Below are 27,715 nucleotides of genomic sequence, written 5' to 3'. Positions count from 1 at the left end.
ACCTTGAAAGAGTCAAACATAACCACTCTTCTATCAAGAACATCTTGATAGTTGATCTGCTCAGCACGGCACACAAGTGTTTGTTCTTAGGACCGAAGAATGAATGGTTGGTCATAGCAAAAATCATTCCTCAGGAATTGGCTCTTATACCTGATTGTTCCTGTCTGTGAGCTGGTCAAGAGTCTCGGACTGTTTCTCCAATGCTCGCTCCAACTTCTTATGCTTAAGCTTCCACTGCCGAATGGACTCCTGAGCTTTCAGTTTCAGCTCTTCTCGCCTCTTCTCTGCCTCCTGTCTCAGGGCCTCTGACTGCTGGAAGTCCAGGAGGTACTGCTCGGCCTGCTTGGTGGCATCCTCAGCATGGAGAGTCAGCTCTGAGATCTGGAGGTCAGCACGCTGTTGCTTGGCATCACATGTCTCAAAGTGCTTCTGGATCTCCTGAAGCTGGTCCAACATCTGCAGTTGCTGCTTTTCCTTGTTGTCCAACTCCCGTGTTAAATTCTAGGAATAAAGCAGGTGACGTATTAGAAACATATTCTTGTCAAAGTTGGATGCATAATACAACAAAGAACTATCTCTAATGTCACTAAAATGAGAATCATCTATATTAAGTTTCATTAGCATCCAATCTAGAAAATATGAGCCCTTTTCTGTATATTTTATAATCATATTAGCTGAGAATAATTTTTATTAAAAAAATTTTTTTCCTACTACTTTCTTCTCCAAAACAGGAAAATAAGTATTTTCCAATTGCCCATCAACAAAATAGATAGAAGGCCTTGCTGATGAAAACAATGTGCATTATTTTAATAAAACAGTATTCTAACTACAGAAATATCAGATTACCATAGCAATTGTGTAACATTTCACTTCCTAAAATTTTGTTAAAATAAAACCCATGACAAAAAAATGAGCACTGATGACAAAAACATCAGTATAAATAATGCTATATTTGAAAGTCCATTTTTTTAAAAAAAGGCTCTCAATAGAGGATTTTCCTACTAAATTAACATAATGTTATATGTTGATAAACTTATCTCAAGCTTCCTGATTCACTATAGAGTAGATTTTTAAATAAACAAATTTATTTTGAATACTTACCTAATCCAGAAAATAACCTGAACTCTTAAAATCTAAATCAGAGTTGGTCAATAATACACTTGGAAATCATAGTAAATCATCATGATTCATACCTATTTTTAATCTGAGTAGATTGGGTACAAATGTACTTTTCATTTCAAAAATGAGAGGACATTGTTTTTAGATAACATTCTATACAAATGAAATAAGATTGTAATCATTACCATTAAGCCCCGTTTCTAAAGCCTTGGAAGGGGGTGGCAAATCCAGAAAGAAGCATTTACACTGTGGCCCAGAGCTGCCCTTCCTGCGCCTTCGTTTCCAAATGCCTGGGGTGACAGAGTTCACGGGACGAGGTCATGTGCCCACATGAGATTGGGTTCAGGAGGCTAAGATGCCGCTGCAAGCTACACAAATCATAAATATCACCTCCACTGCACCACGACACCTGCAAACAGAAACTGGAAGCGTTTACCAGCTCCCTCAGGCTCTAACAGCACATGTTCCGTTCCAGAGCCCATTATTCCTGAACCGTGGCTTAAATAAAGTCAAATACAATTTCTCTCTTGATTAATGTTATGGTTTGACATTATGACAAAAAATATAAAAATAATGCCTCAAAAAACAAGCTTCATTTTCTCAGCAGCAGGTTTGCATGTGCTCAGTTTGCTAAATTCGGTGCAGCCTGACAGAGATGAGTCACTCCTTTCTCTATGCAAGGAAAACAATAAACTGAGAACTATGCACTGGTTTATGTGGAAAATTCTAAAATGAGACCAGGAAACTCTTATTTAATGCCACTACATTATAAATCAACTCTATCAACAAGCAGTAGCTAACAGAGGTACCCATTTTATTTTTTCCCACACATACTTGGAGAGCGGTTACATTTCCCCTGTGTTAGGCACATAGTTTACAGACTGGTTAATAAGATCTGGCTTCAACACCGAAGAAGCTAATGATGTAAATGGGGAGACAGTCACACTAACATCTAATTACAGCATGGATAGTGCCAGGTGCTAAGATGTGACAGACAGTTAGCCAAAGGGGTCTATGTTCTGTGGTGTGGCTGGGGGCAGTTTGTCTTTGGGGATCATATATGAGCTGAGATTTAAATGAAAGGGAGCTAATAATAATTACAACTATGACTGAAGTTTATTGGGCACTTGAGTTGTGCAAGGAATTGTGCAAAGGCTTTATATGAATTATCTTTCAATCCCACGGCCAAACGACAATAAGGCACAACAGCAGGGACGAGAGCCACAGAGTGGGCCATCGGTGGCTGTTTGTGAAGAGTTGAGAGGGCTAAAAAGACACTGGAAAGTCAGGTCAGAAATCAGGCTGGGGGATGCTGAAGTCCAGTTTAAGCTTTCGGAGGTTTTTCAGCACAGGAATAACATGATTGGATCCATGCTTGAGAAAGATTAATCACCAAAGGACATTATGCAAATACTAGGATATTAAAATATTATGGCAACATTAAAAATAATTGAAAATCATCATTTTAAAGCAGGAATGAACTTTTAGAACCAATTCTTCTCTTATCTGAATTCATTTTCAGCAACTGAATTCATTGAAGCTGGCTTATAACAGATAAGAACCAACTGTGGTATTTGAGAGACAAGAAAAAGAAAGACAGTCCTGGTCAGTCTTTCTGAAAGAAATACAGGTATGCTTCCATTCGGTCCCATAAACATTCACTGCAACGAGAAACCTCCAGCTGCTGAGACACGAGGATGCGTAGGACAGCACAGTTCTACACTCTACTGCTCTGGAGAACCATATAGCCTAGTTAGGGAGACAGACACACTGCAATTATTTTCAATAAACATGATATATATGAGCAATTCTTTCTTTTCTATCTCAAATTTTGCCTCTCTTCCCAATTTTAAGGCCTAATCTATACTTTCATTTCTTTTCTCAGTGTTTTTATCTGATTATATAATTTTTCTAACACAGATTCTTTGTCCGAAAAAAAAAAAGACCCCCAAGTTAACACCATTAAGTGGTGGCTAAGGAGCAAAATGACGATATTGATAATTCAACAGTTGCTACTGAGAATAATAAAGAGAGAGTAGAATGGAGGGACAGGGAAGAGGGAGACAAACAGGGATCTAATATGAAAGCCTACACCAGCCAATCCCGGAACTCGAACAACAACTCCCACCACTAAGGAAGAGCTCGGCTAGCACCCCTGCCCTCTGAGGCCCTCCAAGGCCTTCTTCCTTGGTTAAAGTACCCTTAACATTGGTGTTGGGAGGAAAAGGGGGTTAAGAATAGGGAAGAGGAAAAAAAATAATGAGAGAATCTCCTGTTAATAAACAAGATTCCTCTCCCAAACAGTCACAAATCAAGCATTTTGCACTGTTGGTGGGAATGCAGACTGGTCCAGCCACTGTGGAAAGCAGTATGAAGAGACCTTAAAGAATTAAATATGGATCTTCCTTTTAACCCAGTGATCCCACTTCTGGGAACATATCCAAAGGAATACAAAGCATTAATTCGGAGGAAGGTAAGGACCCCTGTGTTCATTGCATCATTATTTACACTTGGGAAGATATGGAAGCAGACCAGTGTCCATCGGTAGATGAGTGAATAAAACCACTATGGGGCATCTACACAATGGAATACTACTCAGTCATTAAAAAAATGTTTTACCCTTTGTGACAGCATGGACAGACCTGGAGAACATCATACTAAGTGAAATAAGCCAGTCAGAGAAAGACAAATACCATATAATTTCCCCCATGTGTGGAATGTAATGAACAAAATGGACAAACAAACAAAACAGATACAAACCCAGATGGAGAGCAGATGACAGCTCTTGGCAGGGTTGGGTGGAGGGATCGAGCAAAAAAAAAAAAAGAACTCATGAACATAGACAATAGTGTGGTGATTACAGAGGGGAGAGGGGTCCAAGGGCTTAAATGGTATTTTTTTAAAAGAAGAAAAAAAATTTTAAATCCCAAATTAGGGTCAAGCCAAATGGAAATATAATCATTTGCAAAGCCTCTATTTGCTAAAGAAAAATTAATGAAGAAGCTACTTGTTCAATATTCCCAAACAATTTAATAATATCTGAGAAAGCCCTCCTTCTAAATTCTAGGGGCAAAATTAACTACAGACTTTTCTTTTAATGTTTACAGTAGCTAGCCTGTAATTTTTAAGATACATTGAATGTATCATACAACAGCTGTAGATCCACATACATGAATACATATGCACACTTTTTAGTATACTACAGTAAACATGTACACTGAAAATTTCTGTGCGTGTTTGTAGTATACTTATTTTACTGAAAATAAAGAATTTGGATTACAGAGATTGAGTTTCTCTATCTTGGCATGCATGGATGAAGAGTTTATTTTAAGCATAGGTGTTTGGGTGAAAACTCCTCGGTTAGAAACACAATTCTTAACTACAACATTTCCTGTATGGAAACACACAAAACCCACATAAACTACAACAGAATTACACAGACATGAGCAAAGCAAGGACCATGGGCCAAGCATAGGTCACCAGGGCAGAAAGCCCCGGGTGCTGAGCAATAGGCTAAACTGAGAAAGTAGAGACCTTGCCCCCTGGTAGCCTTTCCTCCCCCAGCACATCACTGGCCCTGTGGTTTAGACACCCTGACATTCCGGATCGCTGGGCATGTGGCTCACACCTTCTTGTGACCTTTCCCACCCTGGCATGTAGCCAGTCGTGCAGCAGACCCCCTTGGAGGAGGAACAAGGGACCAGAGAGTAGCCTCATGCAACTCCCATGTGGGCCCTCCCCCCGCCTACCACACGACCACCCCCTTGAGTACTAACCCCTAGGGCACAGGTGGTAAACACAAGGCCTGCAGGCCGAATCTGGCCCTCCACCTTGTTTTATCTGGCCAGCATCTTGTTTCTGCCCTGTGGCAGCTCTGAGCTCCTTGCCCCTGGTTAAGGAGTAGTTACACTTTTACAGTCCTAAAATTGCATTTGGCCCTTTGAAGGCAGCCTCAAGGTTGATGTGGCCCCAGTGAAAATGAGTTTGACACCCCTGAGAGGGACACCATCTTGGCCTCGGGTTTGTTTCAGCTCCAGGCTCAGAGAAGCTGCAAAACCAAATAAGCGACGCCATGTCTGCCTCAGGCCCAGCTGCACTGCCTGATGACCCCCTGCTCTGGCCCTGACCAATCACGGGGAACCACGACCCTGAAAGAACACGCCTGGAAAACTGATGAAAATTCTATTGAGATTCGCCCCTGGCACACACTCCAAAAATCCCCACCCTTTACAGCCCTCAGGAGGGAGGCCCCAGACCGCCCTCTCAGGAGCACACCCAGGCCTTCCCACTCCTGCCCCATCCTCTTCCCCTCTCCTGAGCTCCAGGGGCCCTTCTGTTGCCTCTGTAACTTGTTTCCTGATCTCACTTCTTCTACAGCTCACTTCTTCAATCTCTGTGACCTTCTGAATGAATTTTTGTCTATGGTTTGAATCGTAGCTCTGAATCCTTTCTTAGCCAGAACTCAAGTACCGAGGTTGCTGAAGCGAGGTCTGGTCCTGACTCTAACACCTGGTGCCATTTTGCCACCAACAGAATGTTCTGTTTGACAATATAGTTTCTAGAAATGCAGTACAGCAACAACTTTCAGGACATATTAAAATGATACACTAAGACAAAAATGATGTTCCAAGTATCAGCATATATAGCTCAGTTCTCTATAAGAACAAAAGCAGTGACATAAACAAAATAAACCTAATAAATAGCAAACAAGCCTCAAGTAGAACACTGTTTGAAATAGAGTTCAATCAATCATCCTTAACACTGACTCTGTGAACAAAGATTAGACTAATTCCAGACCAAAATATGACTTTCTTAAAGCGGGGACAAGAAGAAAACCCTGACTGAAGAGAACAGGGACACTGTATCCAAAATGAGATGCAAACACCCCAGGAATGGGGGGAAGAAGACTGATTTGTGCCTGGGAAAAATATTCACGGTTGTTTATGTTTCTTGTATTTATTGAAATTAGAAAATTTTAGTTTGCATATAGCCAGTTCATTGCATTTATAGATGATTTAGTTTTACCTCAACTAAAATCAACAAAAAGCTTTAAAAAGAAGCCCCAACAAAGAAACTACACATTGAATATCATGTCACTAACAGATGGATATATATTTGTAAATGTGATAGTAGGATTAACATGAATTCAACCAGCACTCACTGGGCGTCAACTACAAACACAAGGCAAGGTTCAAGGGCTGTGAAAAACACAAGGCAAGATCATTTCCCCACCAAAAGAAAACCTGACTACTGGCACTGTGTGCATGACCCAACAGCAGCCGGTCCTTATCCCCCCATCTCCTTCTGTATACTCTCCTGTTTCACGCAGGCTGCAAGACCAAATGCAGCACTCCCTTGAGCTAAGTTCTAAGGACAAATTCAGTGCAGTGTAGAGAGACCTGGCATGTGGAAGCGAGGCACAGACCACGTAGTTGCTAGTTGAGATACCACTTAGTTTGTTCTGTAGTGACTCTCCCACTTGGCGCTATCCTTTCTTGGAGGTCCCATCTGAAATATGAACAACTATTGCATAAAACACCTACAGCACTTCTATTTCCCACACTAAAATCTAACTGATGTTATAAAGTTTTGCTTTTACTGAGTAAACAAAAGAACTAACAAGATTTAATAAAATTGTACCTGAAAATCTCATATTCTTAATTAAGCAATGTCCCACTCACCTCTATTGGGAAATTAGCTTGATATATTCTTGCATGTTTTGATGAACTCATTCATTCTGGTATAATTTAGGTGCTTTATGAATGGATACTGAGAGGATAACTAATCAATTTTCCACAGTCAGAAGAACTAAGGCAGTATCTTTGAATAAAAGAACTCAAATCAATCAAAACAAGTTTGGTAGCCCCAAAATATTCCTGTATGCAGCTACATTAAGCCATCACTCATTGGGATCACCTATTTAAAACTTTTTTTTAAGTCATTACTGGTTAAAAGTAAAACATATACTTCAAATTTGTGAGACAATTATTTTTTAACCCATGCAAAACACATATTAATAATCTTTAAAACTGATTCAAACCCTTAATCAGTTAGGGATCAACCACATAAAACATGGCAGTAGTCCAGGCACAAATATTCTTCCCTTAAAAATAACCTTCTGTCTTTGTGATCAAAGCAGTTTGGACCACATATATTATTATCTTCTTTTTTTGCCAAATGAAGCAGAGACACATAAAGAATATTAATTTCAAATAATAGGTTCCTCAGTCTTTCTCAGCGATTAAAAATAATTATTTCTCTACAAATCCTATGAGAACATATCTGCCTCATACAACTACAGTTTCCTTGTACTTTTTAATGAAACATAATACTAAGCTTAAGCAAAGTAGAGAAAATAATGTTCAATTAATTAAATACATTCATCTCTTTGTGAAGAAATAAAATATTAACTCCTGTTTCGTTTGTCATAATGTTCACTACAAGGAACATTTTTAAATGCACATTTCTTCAGTGTTTAACTTAAAACACAAAGGGGCATATAATTAACGTCTAGGCCCCAGCAACACACTAGGGAAATTCTGACCCCAGCACACACACCTCAGAGTCCCTTTATGTTTCCTTAATTTGTCTCACACTCCAATAGACTATGAATTTAAACTCTGCAATTCTGATGTTTAAATAAAGTAGGCACTTTAAAAGGAGAATATTTGAATATAAATAGGACAAAGCTGCTCTACTTTAAGCAGATTGGTATTTGGGACTACTTCTCACAGAGGGGGAACAACCTGTGGTTCTCTGTTTGCTAGGGATGTGATAAGCCAAAGCAGGTATCAATGAAAGACATACAAGTGTGTCCTACCATGACAGCAGCTGACAGGACTAAGGTAAATTACATAGTTCAGCTAAAGAAATAGTATTTTAGTTCTCATCGCATGACAAACAGTGAGGAGAAGAAACTGCCACATAATATTATGGCTCTACATCATTAGAGAACAGCAATTTTCAACCTTTCTCATCTCATGGCATATACAAACTAATTACTAAAACTCTGCTGCACACCAAAAAATTTATTTTTTGTCAGTCTAACAAAAAATAGTACAATTTTGATTCATTTACACCAGATGGCTATTGTGTTGGCTGTTGTCATAATTTACTTGATAATCTAAGGGAAGAGAGGTCAGTGCCCCTGACTGAATAGTTAGATATTGCATGTTTGAAAAATTCTTACAGACACCGGTTGAAAATCGCTGTTACAGAGCATTACAGCTCATTTGAAACAGATAGTACACATTATTCTAGATGACAGAACAACCTTGTGCACTTGGAAGAAATCAGCTTTTCTATTTTAGACAAGAGGGGGAAGGAGAAACTAAGGAAACCTAAATGAGGTAAAAGAGCCCTGTTTTTTAAGTAAATATTGTTTCAAATAAAAATAATGATCCCTTGAAATACAACCTCATACACATTAGGATGGATACTCTTAAAATTAAAAAGAAAAACAGAAAATAGTGTTAGCAAGGATGAAGAGAAATTGAAGCCCTTGTGAACTGTTGGGGGAAACAAGCACGTGGAAGTTTGAGCACCCAGCCGCCCGCAGGGGTAGCTCATCTAAACTGAGGGAAGGGAGAGAGTCTCCCACTCTCACACACCATGCAGATGGGCACCTTGCAGGACCAGCTGACCCTGGAAGCTGCACAGCAAATATCGACTCTGAAAAGGAAGGAGCCTGAGGCCCAACAGTGGTGAGCTGCTCAGAGGATGACTTGGCGGCTGCCTTCAGTTCCCAAAGGACAGTATTTTGAATGGGAGAAGGAACTCTGGGCACAGCCTGGGACTGGCCCACATGGGGGACCTGGGTTTTCTCTGTGGTTTACAGAGGGGATGGGCTTTGAAGCAAGAGCCTGCAATCCTCCCAAATTGTGTAGCTTTTGAATAAAAGACCCCCTCCCTTTTCTCACCAGACCCCTGCCTCCAAAATTTGCCTATTTGGCTGGTCTTCATTGGGAGACCAGGGGGACTAGTCGGCCAAAAAGAATCAGCTAAAACCATCCCTGGTAGCCATGCAGGCTAGGCTCACACCCAAGGCTACCCCCTCGAAGAAGTGACTGCACACTTCAGGGAAAACAGGGTTCACAGAACTTCTCCAGTCAGTTCACTAACCTCATAAGAGTAAACAGCAACAAACCCCAGGAAGTGGGGAATGAATCAGTTTCCCGACTTAATACACTATACCATATTAACAGGAAGACCTCTACTCCACTAGATTTGACGATTTTAGCCTCTGTAAAGTATGGCTGCCAACATTTGTTTTCTTTGTCATCTGTTTAAAATCTGATTAAAATTACTTAGCACTCTGATAATACCTTATTTTACAACATGCACCTGGATGAGGAAGAAATTATTAAGATAAAAAGAAGTGCAGTAGGAAATTACTGACAGGGTAATTAAGATCACTACAGGTCTTTAAGAAGGGTTTAACAGTTGTGTTGAAGGGGGCATTATCCTATAGTGAAGTGGCCAGCTTTACATAAGAAATGCAAAGAAGTTTATTCTAAAAGCAAAGTAAAAGGCAACTTCCTTCAGTTTCTATTGCACTAATCATCAAAAAAAAGTTATTATCAATTATCATTTCTATTTTCCACTAACCCTTTCTCTTTTTAAAAGTAAATTCTGGCATTAAGTCCCAAGTTTATGCTAATGAATAATCATGTCAGTTGTCACTCAATTATCACTTTCAACATTTAATCTAAATTATGTACAGCACCTTGGGTTTTTTTTTCCTTTGAAGTTCTTCATTGAATTTAAAAGTCAAATTTTTTTTTCAAGAAGAGTAAATTGATGGAAGATGGAGACTGAGATTAAATCAGGGGGAATCATTGATCAAGGATGCTTGAAATTCTTATGAATACAAATAGCCTATCAAGGTTAATGAGGTTCAACTCAGGTTTATAAGAAGAAAAAAATGCACTTAGTATTTTCTATGCATATACAAATTTACAATCTTAGATGGAATTTGAAAAGTAAATTATGCACACTCAAATGTAGCTTTCATTTTGGGTTTTTTACAAGCTATTTTCACTGTGTTTCCCCCAGTGTAAAATAACTGCTTAAAATATATATTCTGGATCAACAAAAACCAATGCAATTAGTGAAGCAGGAAAGGTCCCCATGAATACTGACAACGTTCTCAGAAATTAATGTGCCATTAAGGAGCAAATAGACAACAATGTTAGCCTTAAAATATAACCATAAAAATGTTCTACAGCCCTGGCTGGTTTGGCTCAGTTAGGTGGAGCATTAGCTCATAACCAAAAAATCGCCAGTTTGATTCCCAGTCCAGGCACGTGGCCTGGGCTGCGACTTTGATCCCCGATATGGAAGGTGGCCAGTTGATCTGTCTGTCTGTCTATCTCTCTCCCTTTCCCTCTCTTTCAAATAAGAATTAAATAAACCTTTTTAAAAAGTTCTACAAAATTTTATTTCAGTCAAAAAACATTAATTCAGTGCCTAATACAGATCAGACATTGAAGGGACACACAAAGGGATACAGAGGTAAGACATGGTTCTTAACCCACACTCATCTACGATCTGAAAAGAGATATGTCTTTAATCCAAGTGGCTCCCAGAACGCCACAAGTTTGAACTGTAACATCAACAGCACGCCGGTAAATGGCCCAGAGCACAATCGGTGCACAGCAACATTATGAAAAGAAAATGTAAATATAAAATGTCAGAGTGAAAGACCATTAGAAAGATGAAAGAGAGAGTGAGAGGGAGGGAGGGAGGGAGGGAGAAAGGAAGCCAAGTCAACACATTCCAGAAATAAAGACACAATCTGGCGAAGGATTTCTGTTCACAAGAACTCTGTTACAGAGAGACAGAGGGCAGGGAAGCCGTGCCATAGCTATGAGCAAACAGCCCACTAGACATCATTGTTTTCTGACTCTGTGTTCAGCAGTGGCTTTCCAAAACCTAGGCATACAAAATTGGAACACTGGTGTTTTGCTTAGGAGAATAGAGTTTAATATCTGTATAGGTCTCCCACTGGGTCAAGATGAACTGGCACTCTTATCTCTTACGTTCTTGTCAGTTCATTGTTAATATGAACCAGACTCCCAGATCATCTTAATTCTAGGTCACGGAAAAACTCAAGTTTCCAGATTGAGGACAAGACTTTGACACACAATGTCCTCACTAAGGTAAGGATGTCAAAGCTGGATTTGTCGTGACGACAGGGCAGCTTTCTTCTGCAGCCCCTTTCCCCTTTATTTCAACCCACTTTGAAATCCCAAAGAAATATACTCAGATTACTTTAAGACAGCACGAGAAAAGTGCCATAAGAACATACTGATGTGGGCAAAGGATGGCTCAAAAGGAAGGATTATCACTTGCAACAGATATAATCCAAGAAGGCTTCGGGAGGAATAAGGTTTAGGATTTGCACACGCAAAGGACATTACAGGAACAGTGCACAACTGGGACAAAGGAAAAACAGATGGGATTTTGGAATTTTAAGAAAAAAATAAGTTAATGACACTATGTAAGACATTCGGAAGTGTTAGAAAGTCAAGGAGAAAGACAATAATCAAACAAATAATGAGAAATGTGACCATATACACGTTAATGGGCCTGAACAATAATCCCATTTTGTGCACCTTTTCTTATTTATAATTGATCTCTAAAAAAAAAGAACTACAAAAGATTAATTTCCATTTTTTATCAACTGCATAAGGCAATACTACGTAATACCTAAAACCTTCTAAAAATTAAGCAGAGCCCAAATGCTTTTCAATTAAATTTCAATAAAATCCCCAACTGTTAGAGGTTAAATTGGGTGGCCCATGACTTACATCTCTCACCAAGTCTGCAGTAGATTTCACTTTAAGAATAGTTTGGAAATAAAGATATGCAATGGGCCACTACAAGGTATGAAAAATAAATAAGCCATAATCAGAAATGTCACTAAATTTAAAACAACTGATGTAAATTTAATTAAGTTAATTATTGCATTTTTTAATATAAGAAAATCAGAAAAAATAAAACTGGTTAACTGTAATTTCTTCCAGAATGACTGATGTCTTTTTATGATTACCTTTTCCAAAGGCAACTGGAAGAAAAACCTTTCATCATCCAAAAGGAATCTGAATTACACTTGAGACAAATTCAAAGAATTTTCTGCACCAATTTTAAAATGTCACCTATAGAGGGACAGGGAAATCTGCTGCGTCTTAGTTCATTATTCTGTCACCAGGACCTAGAAGAGTGCCTGGCACATAACGGTCACTAAGTATTTGATTTGTGAGTAAATGTTCAACCTGTCTGTCCAAGCGTCTTTCACACTCAAACCACACAACTAATCCAAACTAACACAAAGAATTCCAACTCTTCCCTAATGCATGTGAAAATATGACAGAGCTATGAAGTTAGGACAAGAGGAAAAAGCAAGGCTCTTTGAATGAGAGCATTACTAGTTATTATAAGTAACTTTTTAAATGCCTACATATTTGAGATCTTTTTTCAATTTATTTCACAAGTGATAAATGAAAAAAATGGGAAGGAAGAAAAGGAGGGAGGGAGGGAGGGAAGGAGGAGAGACCACCATGTCATTATAAACCATGGCAGAAGGAGTTTCCTACCTTTGATATTTATTAACATAGTTCTTTTTAAAAATACTTAACAATAATCATTTTAGCACTTCTGTCAGGAGAATCAAGGACTAAAATAATATCTATGAAGCAAACTTTAAAAGTCCTACTTAATAATTAAAACTGTTCTACAGATATTTCTGATGGGTAATTGTTAAACATGTAAAGAGCTGTGTAAAGAGTAAGTCAAAATGTAACTATTTTTACAATGTGAATCTTGAACCTAATCTAAAATATATTTCCCATAAATGCATTGTAAAGATGAAAGCGAAATTCAACTAGAGTCACATTAAATGTTTCCTTTGAATTATATAAAGTTAGATGCATTTCACACCAATTTTGTTTCATTATAATTTGGGAACTTCTTCAAATGTGGCTACTTATTATAACTAGAACACAATAAAAGCATACGGAGGAGGACTGACACATATCTATTTCCGAATGTGTCATCTACATTTGATCTACTTTGCATAATGATAATTGACAGTAAGCCATTTCCTTTTTATGAAGTTCTATCCTGTGATTTTTAATATTTCCTGGTAATTACCCCATCTGTGCGAGACAAAAGGTGAGCAGAAATGGTAGCTGCCTGGCTGCACTTCATTCATGGTTACACCATTCACAATTATTGCGCAACCCTAAATTGATACCAGCGTCACAACTCTACCTCTATTGCAGAAGAGCTAGAGACTTGAAACTTGTATGTGTCTAAAGAAGAAGTATCAGTAATGCGTTTTCACCGCGAGCCCTGCCTGTTTCACCCTCCAAATAAATGATGATTCACTGTTCCTTCAGAAGAATGGTCCTTTCCATCTGTAGGAAGGACTCAATCGCTACTAGGACAAAAATATTTTCAAGTTTAATAGTGTCCTGGCTTTGAGGTCAAATGAAAGAGAAATAAATCCATAAATTCCCATATATAATCAGTCATCTACATAATTTAACGTGATCAAGCCTAAAGTAGAGTTCATAAAATATCGCAATCTTCACATTAAAATCTCATTAAGCAATTCTATGAAACAAAACTAAAGTCCTTTGAATACGGCTTAAACATGGCAAAGTCACCTCTATTTGTGCTGCCAAGTGTGCTTTCTCCTGGTCTTTTCGCCCCATGCACCGCTTCACTTCCTCTAACTCCGAAGCCATTGCACTGAAGTTCAGCTGTGCTCTCAAATCTGACATCTGCTTCTCCAGATCCTCTTTTTCCCGCTCAATGCCTTCAAAGAGAAAAATGTAAAGCTTGATGGTTGTTCTTTATTCACAGGAGAATGTACTTTCAAATGGTACAAAGCCTTGATGTCTTAATATTCCAGCTAACATAATCCACTTATTAACAATGTCATTCAACAGACTTCATACTTTGCCAGACTATTGTTTCAAATCTCATGCAGTTTTCTACAATCATTTCACTTTGATACTAAAGCAAAATATTAACTGATTTCAAGTACAATTTATTTCAAAAACTCCTACATATTTTTTTCCTTTAACTTTCCTTACATCCCTAAGTTACCTTCAGAGTCTAACAAAAACACTAAAAGAATTTTCAACTAAGCTACTCCCAACAGGTTACTGTGAAGTTCACACAACAAAATGCTTTTCTTGCAACATAAACACATGATCACATTAAATCTCTGATGGTGCACGACCACAAACTTACTAATTCTGGAGACTGCAAATTTGGAAATTATATCTATGAACAAAAAATGAGTTAGTATTTAACTCAACATAAGACATTTGGTCTATGAAGCACATTTTAATACCATCTTCTTCAGAGGTAACACAAAAACCCTCTCTCAATGAGCTTGCACTCCAAGAACAGAAACAAACATAAAATATTTCCTTGAACCTAGGATGTCAAAAATTGGAACATATAAATTTTAAACTACTATTTTCCCAGCAATTTTCTTTCAAGAAAAGGAAAGATGGAAAGAAATAGTACCAACCCAAATACACAGATCATTTATAAGACACACTTTAATTTTAGAAATACCAAAGTGTTTAAAATATCAAATGTACCTTGTATGGAAGTTACATAGGCATTTTAATAGCACAAGAATAATCACAGATACTGTACAAGAGGGGGCCAATAAAACAAAATTTATTTGTTAAAAATTGGGCATTAATTCTTACATGTTTAAACTTCAGTCACCCTCAAGGTACTCTCCATTTGATGCAATATACTTATTGAGATATTTTTTCCACTGCACAAAACAGTTTTGGAACTCGTTGATTTTAGTGCCTTTTAGTGCTTCTGCTGTTTTTGTTTCACCTCTTCCACATTGGCAAAACATTTCCCTTTGAGGACTTGTTTCATCCAGGGAAATCAAAAGCAAAAACAAAAAATGTCACTTGGGCTATACTGGGTGAATAGGGAGGGAGGGACATGGGAGTCATGCCATTTCAAAAACTGCAGGAACAAACACGTAGCATGGTGTGGGCAGGTGAGCTTATAAATCACCCATCATGACATGGGCAAACGTTTTGAAATAGTCTACAAAAAAAATTCACACCAGCTGGTTGGTACACTGATACAGATGGATTCCTAGAACACTCATTGAGGGCGGTGGCCTATACTACAAGGGGCCCACCTCTCAGAAGATAATTCCAGGTTTTTGGGGTTCCCCTCATAGATATTCTTGAATAACATAATGGTTATTACACAATGGTTATTATAGTACAAAAAACAGAGTGATTAACTCTATCTTTGTGAGAAGCTGAGGTAGGAAAAAATGGATACTAAGTAGATTTAAAGACTGGATACAAACTTCCACTAAGCAAAGGATGGTTGTTACCACCTTAGTTGTTACCACTCAAAGCAGTGGGATGGTATTTCAAGAAACGGAAACCACATAAAGCACCAAGACACAAAATTAGATTTACTGTTCAGGTGACTGCAAGCACAGGAGTTTTATGTAGCTCACACAGACGAGGGAGAGAAAGGGAAGTCAGCCAGCGTACGCATTGCCAGGGAGCTTAAAAATCATCCGCCAAGACGGAGGGGTAGGTGGAAACACTGTGCCTCCTCTCACAACCAAGTTTAAAGTCAACAAAGTTTCGGTAACAAAAACACAGCCAAAACACAGAAAATTGAACTGTATGGAAGTCCGACAACAACGAACTGTTCAACCGGACTGGTAAGAGGGGCGGAGCCAGCAGCAAAGTAGGGTCAGGCAGGAAAGATCTCCCCACCCAGGCGCACGGGCAGCCGTGGTCGGATCCCGGGTGTGGGGTAGCACCAGGCGGACCCAGTGAGGGCACAAGGCGGCAGGCTGACCCCAGTCACACATTTGTGCGTGCAGATAAACCAGAGAAGGAGGGATCAGTGAGAGAGACCGCACAGGCCCCAGCGGCAGGAAGCAACAGAGGGGGCCACCATTGCCCCTCTTTGACCCCACCCCCATATACAGCGTCACAACCCAGCAATGGAGTTGACCTGCCCTGGCAAACACCTAAGGCTCCACTCCTCATATGTAACAGGTGTGAACAGACCAAACATTATGACTCAAGAACAGCTCAAAGCTCCAGAGCCTATAATTCTAAGTGACCAAGAAATAGCGAACCTCTCAGATGCACAGTTCAAAATACTGGTGATCAGGATGCTCACAGAACTGGTCGATTTTAGTCACAAATTAGAGGAACAAATGAAGGCTAAACTAATTGAAATGAAGGGAGATGCACAGGAAACCAATAGTGATGGAAAGGAAATTGGCACTCAAATCAAGGGAGTGGACTGAAAGGAAGAAAAAAATGACCAAACAGAAAAGTATGAAGAAACAAGAATTCAAAAAATTTAGGAGAGGCTTAGGAACCTCCAGGACATCTTTAAATGTTCCAACATTTGAATTATAGGGGTACCAGAAGGGGAAAAGGAACAGCCACGAGTGAAAAACTTATTTGAACAAATAATAAAGGAGAACTTCCCCAGTCTGGCAAAGGAAATAGACTTCCAGGAAGTCCAGGAAGCTCAGAGAGTCCCAAAGAAATTGGACCCAAGAAAAAACACACCAAGGCACATCATAATTACATTAGCCAAGATTAAAATGAAGGAGAGACTCCTAGAAGCAGCAAGAGATAAGGGGACAGTCACCTACAAAGGAGTTCCCATCAGACTGTCAGCTGATTTCTCAAAAGAGACCTTCCAGGCAAGAAGGGGCTGGAAAGAAGTATTCCAAGTCAGGAAATCCAAAGACCTACATCCAAGATTGCTCTATCCAGCAAAACTTTCATTTAGAATGGAAGGGCAGATAAAGTGCTTCTCAGATAAGGTCAAATTCAAGGAGTTCATCATTACCAAGCCCTTATTATATGAAGTATTAAAGGAGCTTATCTAAGAAAAAGAAGATAAAAAATATGAACAGTGAAAGGACAGCAAACTCACAGTTATTAACAATCACACCTAAAATAAAAGCAAACTAAGAGGACAGCTAGATCAGGAGTGGAACCATAGAAATGGAGATCACATGGAGGGTTAGCAACAGGGGAGTGGGAGGAGGAGAAGGGGGGAGAAGGTACAGAGAATAAGTAGCATAGACAGTAGGTAGAAAATAGATAGGGGGGAGGGCGAGAATAGTATGGGAAACACAGAATCTAAAGAATTTATGACACATGGACATGAAGGAAAGGGGGGGAATGGTGGGGGAGGGGTGTGCAGGGTGGAGGGGAATGAAGGGGGGAATTAGAACAACTGTAATGGCATAATCAATAAAATATATATTTAAAAAAAATTATCCTATAGATCAGGAATTAGCGAACATTTTCTGTAATGGGTCAGACAGTAAATATTTTAACCACAGACCACTGTAACAACTACTCAGCTCTGCCATTGTACCTATGCTGCGCATAAATGAACAGAAGCAGCAGTATTCCAATAAAGTTTATTTACAAAAGTCTGGGGGTGGCCCATGAGTCTCACTTCACCACTCCCACTAGGTCTAAAACCTACAAATGTGCATATTTGTTTAAGTATAAGTGTATTTATTCATTTTATAAATATATGTATACATTTTATGTTTTATTTTTATAAATATATATGTGTGTGCATATAAAATACTTAACACACGAGGTGTAAAACATAAATAATGTTACAAACACCCTCCCTCCACACCCAGAGCATTTCTTCTCTTATACACCATTTTGAGGAACACCTGCTACACACAGTACTGAGTAGTGAAGGATGGCAGTTCAGAGCTCAAGTTCGAGGAGAAAACCATTCGGGTCTGCTACTTCCCACAAACGACCTTAGGCAAGGCACTCAATCTGTTCCTCAGACTTCTAAAAAAAATCATTAAAACAGAAATAAAAATAGTACTTTTCTCATCAAGCAGTTGTAAGAACTAAGGGAGACCATGTAAAATGAGTAGCATAATGCCCTGTATGTAGTTAGAATTCAGTGAGTTATAATGAGAGCTTTTAATCAAGTAAACTGAAGGGCTTGTGTCTGAGAAGGACCCCAGTGGCTGCAGTATAGAAGACCGTTGACAGTGGAAGTGGAATAGACAAGTTAAGAGGGTAATTTATTTGACAGGAAGCACGCCTAAATTGGGGTAATAAAAAAGAGGATAAGGAAAATTCGAGAGATTTCAAGATCTATAAATAGGGTCTCAGTACAAATTACATGGAGGGGAGAAGAAATAATTTTGAATTTTCTTTGTATTTTAGGCTTGGATATCTGGATAAAAATAATATCATCAACTGAGATAGGGAATAGAAACAGGTTCTGAGGAAAGAATGAATTTAGATTTGATCTATGGATGGAACAACTGTGAAATAGCATATAGAGACGTCCAATGAGCAACTCCATCTGGAGAGCTGGAACCAGAGAAAGAAATACAATGGAGAAAAGACAGTTTTTCAACAAACGGTGCTGGAACAACTGGATATTCACACACTAAAAGACGAATTCAGACTTAGACCTCACACCTCCCACAAAAATTAGTTTAAAATGGACCACAGACCTAAATGTAAAACACAGGATTATAAAATGCTTAGAAGATAGAAAAAAAATCTGGGTGACCTTCAGTTTGGCAACAACTTTTTACATACAATACCAAAGTCACAATCTATAAAAAATGATTGATAATTGTATTTAAACAATAAAACAATTAAAAATAAATAAATGAAATGAAATAAAGCTTGCTAAACAAAAATAATTGATCAGCTGAACGTCATTCAAAGTAAATTTTTATCTCTGCAAAAGATGTCAACAGAATGAAAAGACAAGCTACAGACTGTGAGAAATTATTTGCAAAGAAACACCTGAGAAAAGACTTATCCAAAACATATAAAAGACTCTTAAAACTCAACAATAAGAAAATAAACAATGAAAAGGAAAAAAAAACGGGGCAAAGACCTAAACAGACACCTTGCCAAAGAAGATACACAGATGGCAAATAAGCATGAAAGCATGATAAAAGAAGCTGCGCATCGTTTGTTATCAGGGAAATGCAAATTAAACCAACAATGAGATGCCACTACAAACCTATCAGAATGACTATAAGCCAGAAAACTGAGAACAGCAAATGCTGACAAGGATGTGGAACAACAGGAACTCCCATTGCTGACGGGAATGAAACATGGTACAGCTACTTTGATAGACAGTTTGGAAGATTCTTACAAAACTAAACTTATTCCTACCACACAATTCATTAGTCACACTCTTCGGGATATACTCAAAGAAGATGACAAACACATCCGCACAAAAATCTGCACATAGATGTTTATTCATAACTGCCAAAACTTGGAAGCAACCAAGATGGCTTCAGTAGGTAAACAGATAAACTGGTACATTCAGACAATGTTTAAAAATAAAGAGAGAGACACAGAGAGAGCTACCAGTCACGAAAATACACAAAGGCAACTTAAAGGTATGTTACACAGTGAAAGAAGCCAAGATTATATACCACAGGATTCCAACTACATGAGATTCTGAAAAGGCAAAACTATGGAGATAGAAAGATCAGTGGTTGACAGGTATTAAGGGGGATAAAGACACAAATAAGTGGCCTACAAAGAATTTTCAGGGTGCTGAAACTATTCTTTGATACTATAATAGTAAATGGATGTCATGATATATTTGTCCAATCCCATGGAATGCACAAGACCAAGAGTGAACCCTGATGCAAACTATGGACTTGGGATGATATGACGCATCAGTGTAGATACATCGGTTATAACAAACATGTCTCTCTTCAGGGGATGTTTGTTGATCAGGGGTGAGGCCAGCCATGAGGGGAGCAGAGGGTATACGGAAATCTCTGTACGTTCTGCTCAGCACTGCTATAAATACAAAACTAAAAAATAAAGTGTGTTGTTAAAAAATGGGTGCTACATTATTAACTTGTTGGAAAACCTTGTAGGAAATCAAGAAATAGATTAAGATGAAAAAAGCACAACATAAGCAATGCGATTCTGAAATAAAAGTATTTAAGAAAGACCAAAATCCCTACATATTTACAAATCAGAGTGGTACCTCTCCTAAACCGCCAGTCATCTCCTTGTTCGTCCTGGTGGCCTGGCTGCTGTTGGGGAATCTGAGATCCTTGATGCTGCAAACCCTTTCGATCCCCTTCTGCTTTCATAAGTCGTGTACGGAGTTCTTCTACCTAAATACAGACAGTCAAAAGCAAACTTTCGTTAGGTTTTAAAAGTTAAAAAAAGAATCATTGAACTCTCAAATTATTACAAATGATTGTCCTAGGGGAAATATTTACTTCTACTGGGCCACTGCAGCACAAGTTGAAACCAAGTTAATCTCCTCGACGCGCCACACGCAGTGGAATAACCTCTGGCTCCATTTCTTTATTCCTCCCATTCCTTCCACAAAGAGTGAATGTCTTTTCCCCTTCTCTGTATCTACTGTGACAAAAATGTTGATCACATTTTAAACATCTTTTATTTGGACCTCAATCCACTCCACTACTATTAACCAAAACCACCTCCAATTAAGTACTATATGTTTTCATATTTTTCACTTAGTTTCTTTCATGTGAACATGGCCTACTGATTGGTAAACTGAAGAAAAACGATCATGAGTTAGCATATTTTGAAGTCAAAGTACTGCTCCACATAAATAAGCAATAAACACTACTGAATAAACTATAAACTTCTTGAAGTCAAGAACTATTTTATTCACCTCTGTATTTCTAGAGACTAGGAAATTGCCTAGCACATACCAGGTATATCCCCAAAGACCATTTAAAAAGTTAGCAATGGCAAAAAGACTCAGCTAAGTCACAATGACAACCCAAACACAGAAATCTCTTACTTCAAAAGATGACATTGTAAATAAAGTCCAAATCAGAGTGCCAAAAAAATCAGAATGAAATTAAATACAAACATAAATACCAAAAAAGAAAGTCTGAACTCTGCCAACATTAATTCCAATGGACCACTGGCTGCAGAACAAAGCCAAGGAATATTTTCAAAGGTTCTGTAAAACAGGTGATGTAGTGTATTTTCAGAACCAATTGTCAAAATGTAATACTCCTTCTAAACATCTATAGGATTTCTGACATTTTTGCCTACATAACACATATTATGTAGTGAGTTATGCAACCCACATCTCAAAACAGAGGAAGGCACAAATGCACCTCATATTAAATACAGGCAGAGAGGCGGTTGGAAAGCCACAGTCCCCTATCCAATGCATGTACGATGGCTATTTCAAATTATAGAACTTTACACATCAGGAGCACCAAACTCCCACTGTGGGCCAATGGGCTGCAAAATACTGTGCTTTAAGAAAGCCTCAGCTTTGGTTAAAAAGAGACAGTCAGCATCTTGAAAATATGAATATGAGACAATGATGCATTCCAAGTAACTTGAATGAGCAAAAGTCTGTTGTAATTTATTGTACTTCCTCCCTCTCTCTCCAGTGCCTCCCGGAAGAAAATTAAGCCCCTGGGAAAGCTTTCTCTTGCACACCCAGTCTCACGTTCACACTGGTTATGCTGAGAGAGATAAGTCCTAAGTGGGACCAGCACCAGGAAGATACATGGTCACATGGAAACTAAGGCTGGTGTTTTCATCAGCTTTCTCTAAATCTTCCTGAAAGGATTTCATCTTTTACTTCTGCATGCTGATATACATTCGTCACGAAAAAATTATTCTAGACCTAGGTTTTTCCTTTCACAAAGACATTTAATAGAGAAGACGACTCAGTCCTGACTTAATTTAAAAGCAGCTTATCAGAGCTTGTGTAGACTTACTTGATGCAACAGTGTTTCTCTGCTGCCTTCAGACTGACTCAGTAACCTCCGAGACAGCTCCAATTCCTGGACAAGCTGGAGTTTCAGCAAAGGATGAAGAAAAATGTCCAATGAGACACAACTTAACTAAACTGTATGAGCAGAGTTGAAGAGGAGAAAAGTCGAAAAGTTTTCAGAATATAAAAGGATAAATATCTTGCTATACACACATATTAATGCTTCCATTGAAATAGTGTTGACTGCATAACACAAAGTGAACCAGACCAGACTTCACGAGGGCTGGGTCCCAGTCAGTTTCATCTCAGCTTTGACCTTGTTTAAATCTCTTTTCCTTAGGTCTCCTTTCTGTTACCTCTAATATAAGGATTTCTATACCGAACAACCTCTGAGATTCCTTCCAGTTCTAAGTCATTTTAACCTGAATTCTAAAGCAATTTCATCTTTAAATTAGTACCTACAGTATCATATGAACTGAATCAGAATAAAAACTTCAAAGACCCAATGACTCAAAGTATATTTCATCCAACTGATTAATTCATGTATTCTTATATTCCTAATATTTCCAATACCCATGATATTCCTAAAATTTTTAAATATCGAAGTCCAGAATAAGACGTTTAACATTTCTTGAATAATACTGCTATTACATAAATAGCCACAAAAAATGTGTCCATTAGGTGACTAAATGCCCTGAAAAGACTGAATGTGCTTAAGTTACTTTCAGTTGAAAAACATAATAGGATAGAAGGGGAACAGAATGCCACCCCAAAATGTGACTTTTTGACACAAGGATTATCTTGAGCTGATGATACTCAAGACCCAGCAGACTCAGGGTCATTTTTATCTTCCCCCTAACTGTGAGAAAGAACTTAGAAGGGGGGTCTGTACCAGAATGAGAGCTATTTTACTACCAGAGATAACTTTCTGTCTGGAAGAGTTAACTGCATAGCAGGGCAAACACTTTTTCACCAAACACTTGTTCTCCAGACGTTCCCACTACCAACAGGTTGGTCCTTTAGAAACTGGCCACGTGGGAGGAACTGCCACCAAGGAGCAGCATGCGGGAGCACGGTGCACGAACGGGGCGGCGTCCTGACTGCGGGGCAGTAACGTGAATTTGTCCCCGAGATAACACCGTGCAGAACTACACACACCTGACACACAGAGGAGTGTGCATAAAGCTGCAGGAGAACCTCCGGTTGTACCAACGTCAATTTCCTGACTTTAGTATTAAATGACAATTGTGCAGTGTTACTGTGGAGAGAACCAGTGAGAGGCACACATGACCTATCTGCAGGTTTCGTTTTACAACAACCTATGAGTCTATTTCAAAATAATTTTGGTATATGTTTTTTAAAAACTATGCGTGTGGCTCATAAAATAAATGTCATACTTTTTAAAAAGTAAAATATGTGTGAAATCATAGAATGTACACAAAATATTTTCCTTCCTGCACTCTTGTTTCTACGGAGAAATAAAGAAGGAAAGAATCACACTTCAGTCAAAATAGTTTCAAAATCTACCAAGGCCCATTTCCCACCCTGATCCCCACAGAATACCAGCTGTCTTCATTCCCAAAGGGCCGGCCTGATGACCTGACATACCTTGTTTACAGTCAGGGAAGCACGGATGCATCATTTAGCTTGCCATTGGTTGGCAAAATAAAATAAAGGAAGTCATTTTAGATATAAAAAAGCAGTTATGAAGTAAGAAACATTATATCAGGGGAAATTTTTCACTGTACCATACATTACCTTGTGCTCATCCATAAATCTACTTATTTGCAAACTGAGAATGGTTTGCGGCCTCTGAATTCCTTTCTAATTCTACATGCTAGGCTCGCAGGGTCACCGACATGAATATACAAGGTCTGTCCAGAAAGAATCCAGCCATTATTAATATAACAAGAACCGTTTGCGTGACATTGGATGTAACCTGGAAGCCAAGGAAAGTGGACTGGAATGCACATGCATAAACAATGCTGACTTCACAGTACTAGTCAATGGGGGTGGTAGACTCTGCTGAGTGAGCATGTGCACTGTGTGGCTGTCACATTATTTACTATTAATAATAGTAAGATGGCTATGTGAGCAGAGCAACAAATTTGCATCAAATTTTGTGTTAAGCTTGAACATTCCTCCACAGAAACTACTCAGATGATTCAGAAGCCTGCAGCCTGGGCAACTGGTGATTGGCAGCTTCATCACAACAAGGTGCCCACTCATGCATCACGTCTCATGCAGAGTGTTTTGGCAAAACGGCAAATCACCCAGGTGACTCAGCCCCTCTACAGTTCAGATTTGGCACCCTGAAACTCCTGGCTTTTCAAAATTAAAATCACCTCTGAAAGGGAAGAGATTTCAGACCATCGATGAGATTCCGGGAAATATGACGGTGCAGCTGATGGCAACTGGGAGAACTGTGTGAGGTCCCAAGGTGACTACTCTGAAGGGGACTGAGGCATCACTGTCCTATGTACAATGTTCCTTGTATCTTGTATCTTCTTCAATAAATGTCTCTATTTTTCATATTACATGGCTAGATACCTTCTGCACAGACCTCATATGTCAAAAGTCCTTAATATTTAATAGAGGATTTTTCCTCTGGGCTGCTAACTATGACTATCTTCTATCACGAAAATGAACGTATCCAAAATGCCCAGCCTTTAAACAATAGGCCTTTCCTAACCCTGTAGCAAAGGCAAGCTCTCCAGGTGTTCCCCTGTAAGGAACAGCAAGGTTCACTCATCTCTACAAAAGGAGAGCAGCCAGATGAAAAGGTAGGAAATAACCTGTACGCGTTCCCAAGAGCAAGCAGCAAAATGGCAGAGGCTTCAAACCCAGTGACTCCACATCAATACATAAAGGCTGTGCTCTGTTCTAACAAACGGCGTCAAAGCACTCAATAATATCACAGGCCCCAAACAGCGTTACTCTTTTGAAAAATAACTTTCAAATCTTACTTGACTCTTCTCAGTTTCAGTTTGTCTTAGCTTATTTTTCACTACTCCCTCATCTTCATGTGCTTTAGCTTCTTGTTTCTTCAATGCCTAGAATGAAAGAGATGGGAAAATATGTATTATACCAAAATACATTTAAAATTGAAAGACACCACTCAGACCTACTAAGAAAAGGCTAAAGATGAACAGGAGTTGTACAAAACATATAAAGGAATTACAACCTGCCCAGTTACTGAAACCCAATGAACACTCCAGTTGGAATCAAATGGAAGCAACTTCCTGATCTTCCTAATCAATCTCCACTTAGTTCCTCTTAGTTTCACCTTTTTTTCCCATCTTTGAGAATTGTAGATAGTGCAGACAGCTAACAGTCTTCTTGGAAACAAACAAAACTTACTGCCTGTTAAAATAATAGTATTTAAAAGTTACATTATCTGCTCAACTATTTAGATGTAACACTAAAAACTAGCTCACTAGTTTTCAAAAAAAAGTAGAAACATGCTTGTTGCATCATTATTACATATATGATATTTTATCACACATATAACTGGCTTTTCAAAACATATTTCACACAGAGAGGAATATTCTTTTCTATATTTTTCTCTCATTAATAAAATGGAAAAAAACTTTTACAATTACAAAGTTCAAAAGTTAACCACAAAAGTGTTTGCTTGGGTTTGTTTCTATGTTAAATTTAAACTTAAGGAAAAATATACAGCTGGAGCAATCTTTCATGAGATCTAAAAGACATTCCATTTGTTAAAAAAATTTTTTGACTGTCCTAGCGCTTAGACTTAGAAGGTGTGTGTGTGGAAGCCATCCAAATTGAGAAAAACCAAACTGCTAGAAGTCTTTTCCAACAGGATCTATAGTATTCAATCAACAGAAAAGCAATTTTTAGGTAAACAACAGAACACGTTAAAAATGTTCGTTTGATGTAAATATAATCAGTCATATTCCATCTCATTAACTTATCCAACAAATACCTTCTATGTGCATTTATAATGTGCCAGGCACTGTGCTAGGGGCTACTAATATACTTGTATATAAAATAACCATGGCCCCCTATCCATGAATTTACAGCTCCCTCTGCCGTGGCTCCTAATCCCACTAATAAAAAGCAACTGAGGAAAAAGACATCATCAGCATGCAAAATAATTTTGATTTGAATAAAGTAATATAATAAAACTTTTGTAGTGTTTACCATATCCAGGCATTCTGCTTCTCCTTCAATACATTAAAGAAATACATTTTATATATATATATATATATATATATACAAACAAACAAATATATGTTGTAATATATATATATTACAACATTTAATCTTTGTGATAATTCTGTAAGTTATTACTAAGCCCATTTCATTAAGGAGGCAATTGGGGTACCAGTACTGGAATAACTTCCCCGTCCTAACTAGGTCACTCACCTAGTCAGTGACCGAGACAGGACACAGACTCGGGCTGTCTGCCTCTCCATGGGGAAATCATAATATCAGGCTTACAGGATGGAGAGGAAGACAAAATAATCTGATACTTGTGAAACATTAAAAAGTACAATAAAAGACAACTATAATGATTACTGAATTTTTAACACTGATAAAGTATTATAATCATAATACTTTCAGGTACAATCATAATACTCTCAAGAAGCAATTTTGATGTGTTTGCTTTTGTTCTTTATTATAGGGTAAAATTTGTAATAATATTTAATACTATATTCATAATCTATTCAATTTTGGCTTGTTGGAAAATTCTCCAGTGAAGAAATTTTTCCATTTTACTAACTGGAATTTATCCATTTCTTCCCTCTTTTATGATTTCCAAAGCTCACATTTTTAAAATCCTATAACACTTTACGTAAAAAAACCTAGGATGTTATATGAACATTTCCCAAGTGTTTGCATACTTTATTTTGACTAAATACATTAAAAGTGCTTAACTCATCTATATGCTCAATTTGACTTACTTTGATAGACCTTCGAAATAATCCTGGTTTATCCAGAGGCCTCCATTGCCAAAGAGCAACACAAAAGCTTTGGAGTCACTATGGTACAAGCTTCAGAAGGCCAAACCCTCGACTGTCGTGATCGCATTTTACTTCTTACACACTACCGGGCACATTTTAAGTGGTAAGGATACGTTATTGAATGGATAAATATTGCTTTATAGTCTCTGAATAACAATTTACTTTGCAATTGGCCAATTCTGTTCATCACATACATGAAACTTTCCAGATTCCTTCCATCTTTATTATTGCCCTATTTGCTCAAGCACCAAGTTGTCTTTCTTTCTGGAAAAACAATTATCATGGTGTAATGACATTGGAAAATAAATATTTATTTAGGGGTTTAAGTCAAAGAGTTAATAACCCTTCGCTGCTTACAAGTCACCATTTTAGTATTTTCTTTAGAAAAGAAATCCTGTGAATGGGTTTATTTTAATTTGTTTATTTTTGAAATAATTCAGAGTGTCAGAACAGTTGTAAAAAAAAGCTTCAACTTACCACATATCCTTCATCTACTGTTTCCAAAAATTAACATCTTATATGACCATGGCATGTTTATGAAAACTAAGATATTAACGTTGTTACAAAACCATTAATCTACAGCTTTTACTCAGCTACCAAATGTTCTTTTTGCACCCAAATCCAGTTCGGGGTACTATGGAGCAGACTCCAGTCTGTGCAAGTTTCTCAGTCTTTCCTTGTTTTTTTTTTATGATCTCAGCATTTCTGAAGAGATACTTCAGGCACCTTCAGGTCAGGTATTTGACAGAATGTCCCTCGGTTTAGGTTTGTCTGATGTCTTTTCACAGTCAGAGGGG

At 38.2% G+C, this 27,715-nt stretch overlaps 1 protein-coding gene across 10 annotated transcripts in view; it reads right to left on the bottom strand.

The window, feature by feature from the left end:
• Positions 1 to 27,715, bottom strand: part of CEP128 (centrosomal protein 128) — a 363,215-nt gene that overhangs the window by 245,687 nt on the left and 89,813 nt on the right. For all 10 annotated transcript variants that reach the window (XM_037031444.1, XM_037031446.1, XM_037031449.1 and 7 more), the window contains 5 exons: positions 24,894 to 24,980; positions 21,932 to 22,006; positions 20,194 to 20,326; positions 13,791 to 13,942; positions 151 to 501 (listed from right to left, as the gene is read on the bottom strand). In XM_037031444.1, the coding sequence (XP_036887339.1) occupies positions 151 to 501; positions 13,791 to 13,942; positions 20,194 to 20,326; positions 21,932 to 22,006; positions 24,894 to 24,980 (798 nt within the window). The remainder of the gene's footprint in view (positions 1 to 150; positions 502 to 13,790; positions 13,943 to 20,193; positions 20,327 to 21,931; positions 22,007 to 24,893; positions 24,981 to 27,715) is intronic.

The sequence above is a fragment of the Sturnira hondurensis genome, unplaced genomic scaffold, assembly GCF_014824575.4.
Source record: "Sturnira hondurensis isolate 20B ecotype Veracruz unplaced genomic scaffold, ASM1482457v3 Scaffold0021143, whole genome shotgun sequence".
Taxonomy (NCBI): domain Eukaryota; kingdom Metazoa; phylum Chordata; class Mammalia; order Chiroptera; family Phyllostomidae; genus Sturnira; species Sturnira hondurensis.
Note: the sequence above shows the minus strand (reverse complement) of the source record. Positions and strands in the feature narration are given on the sequence as shown.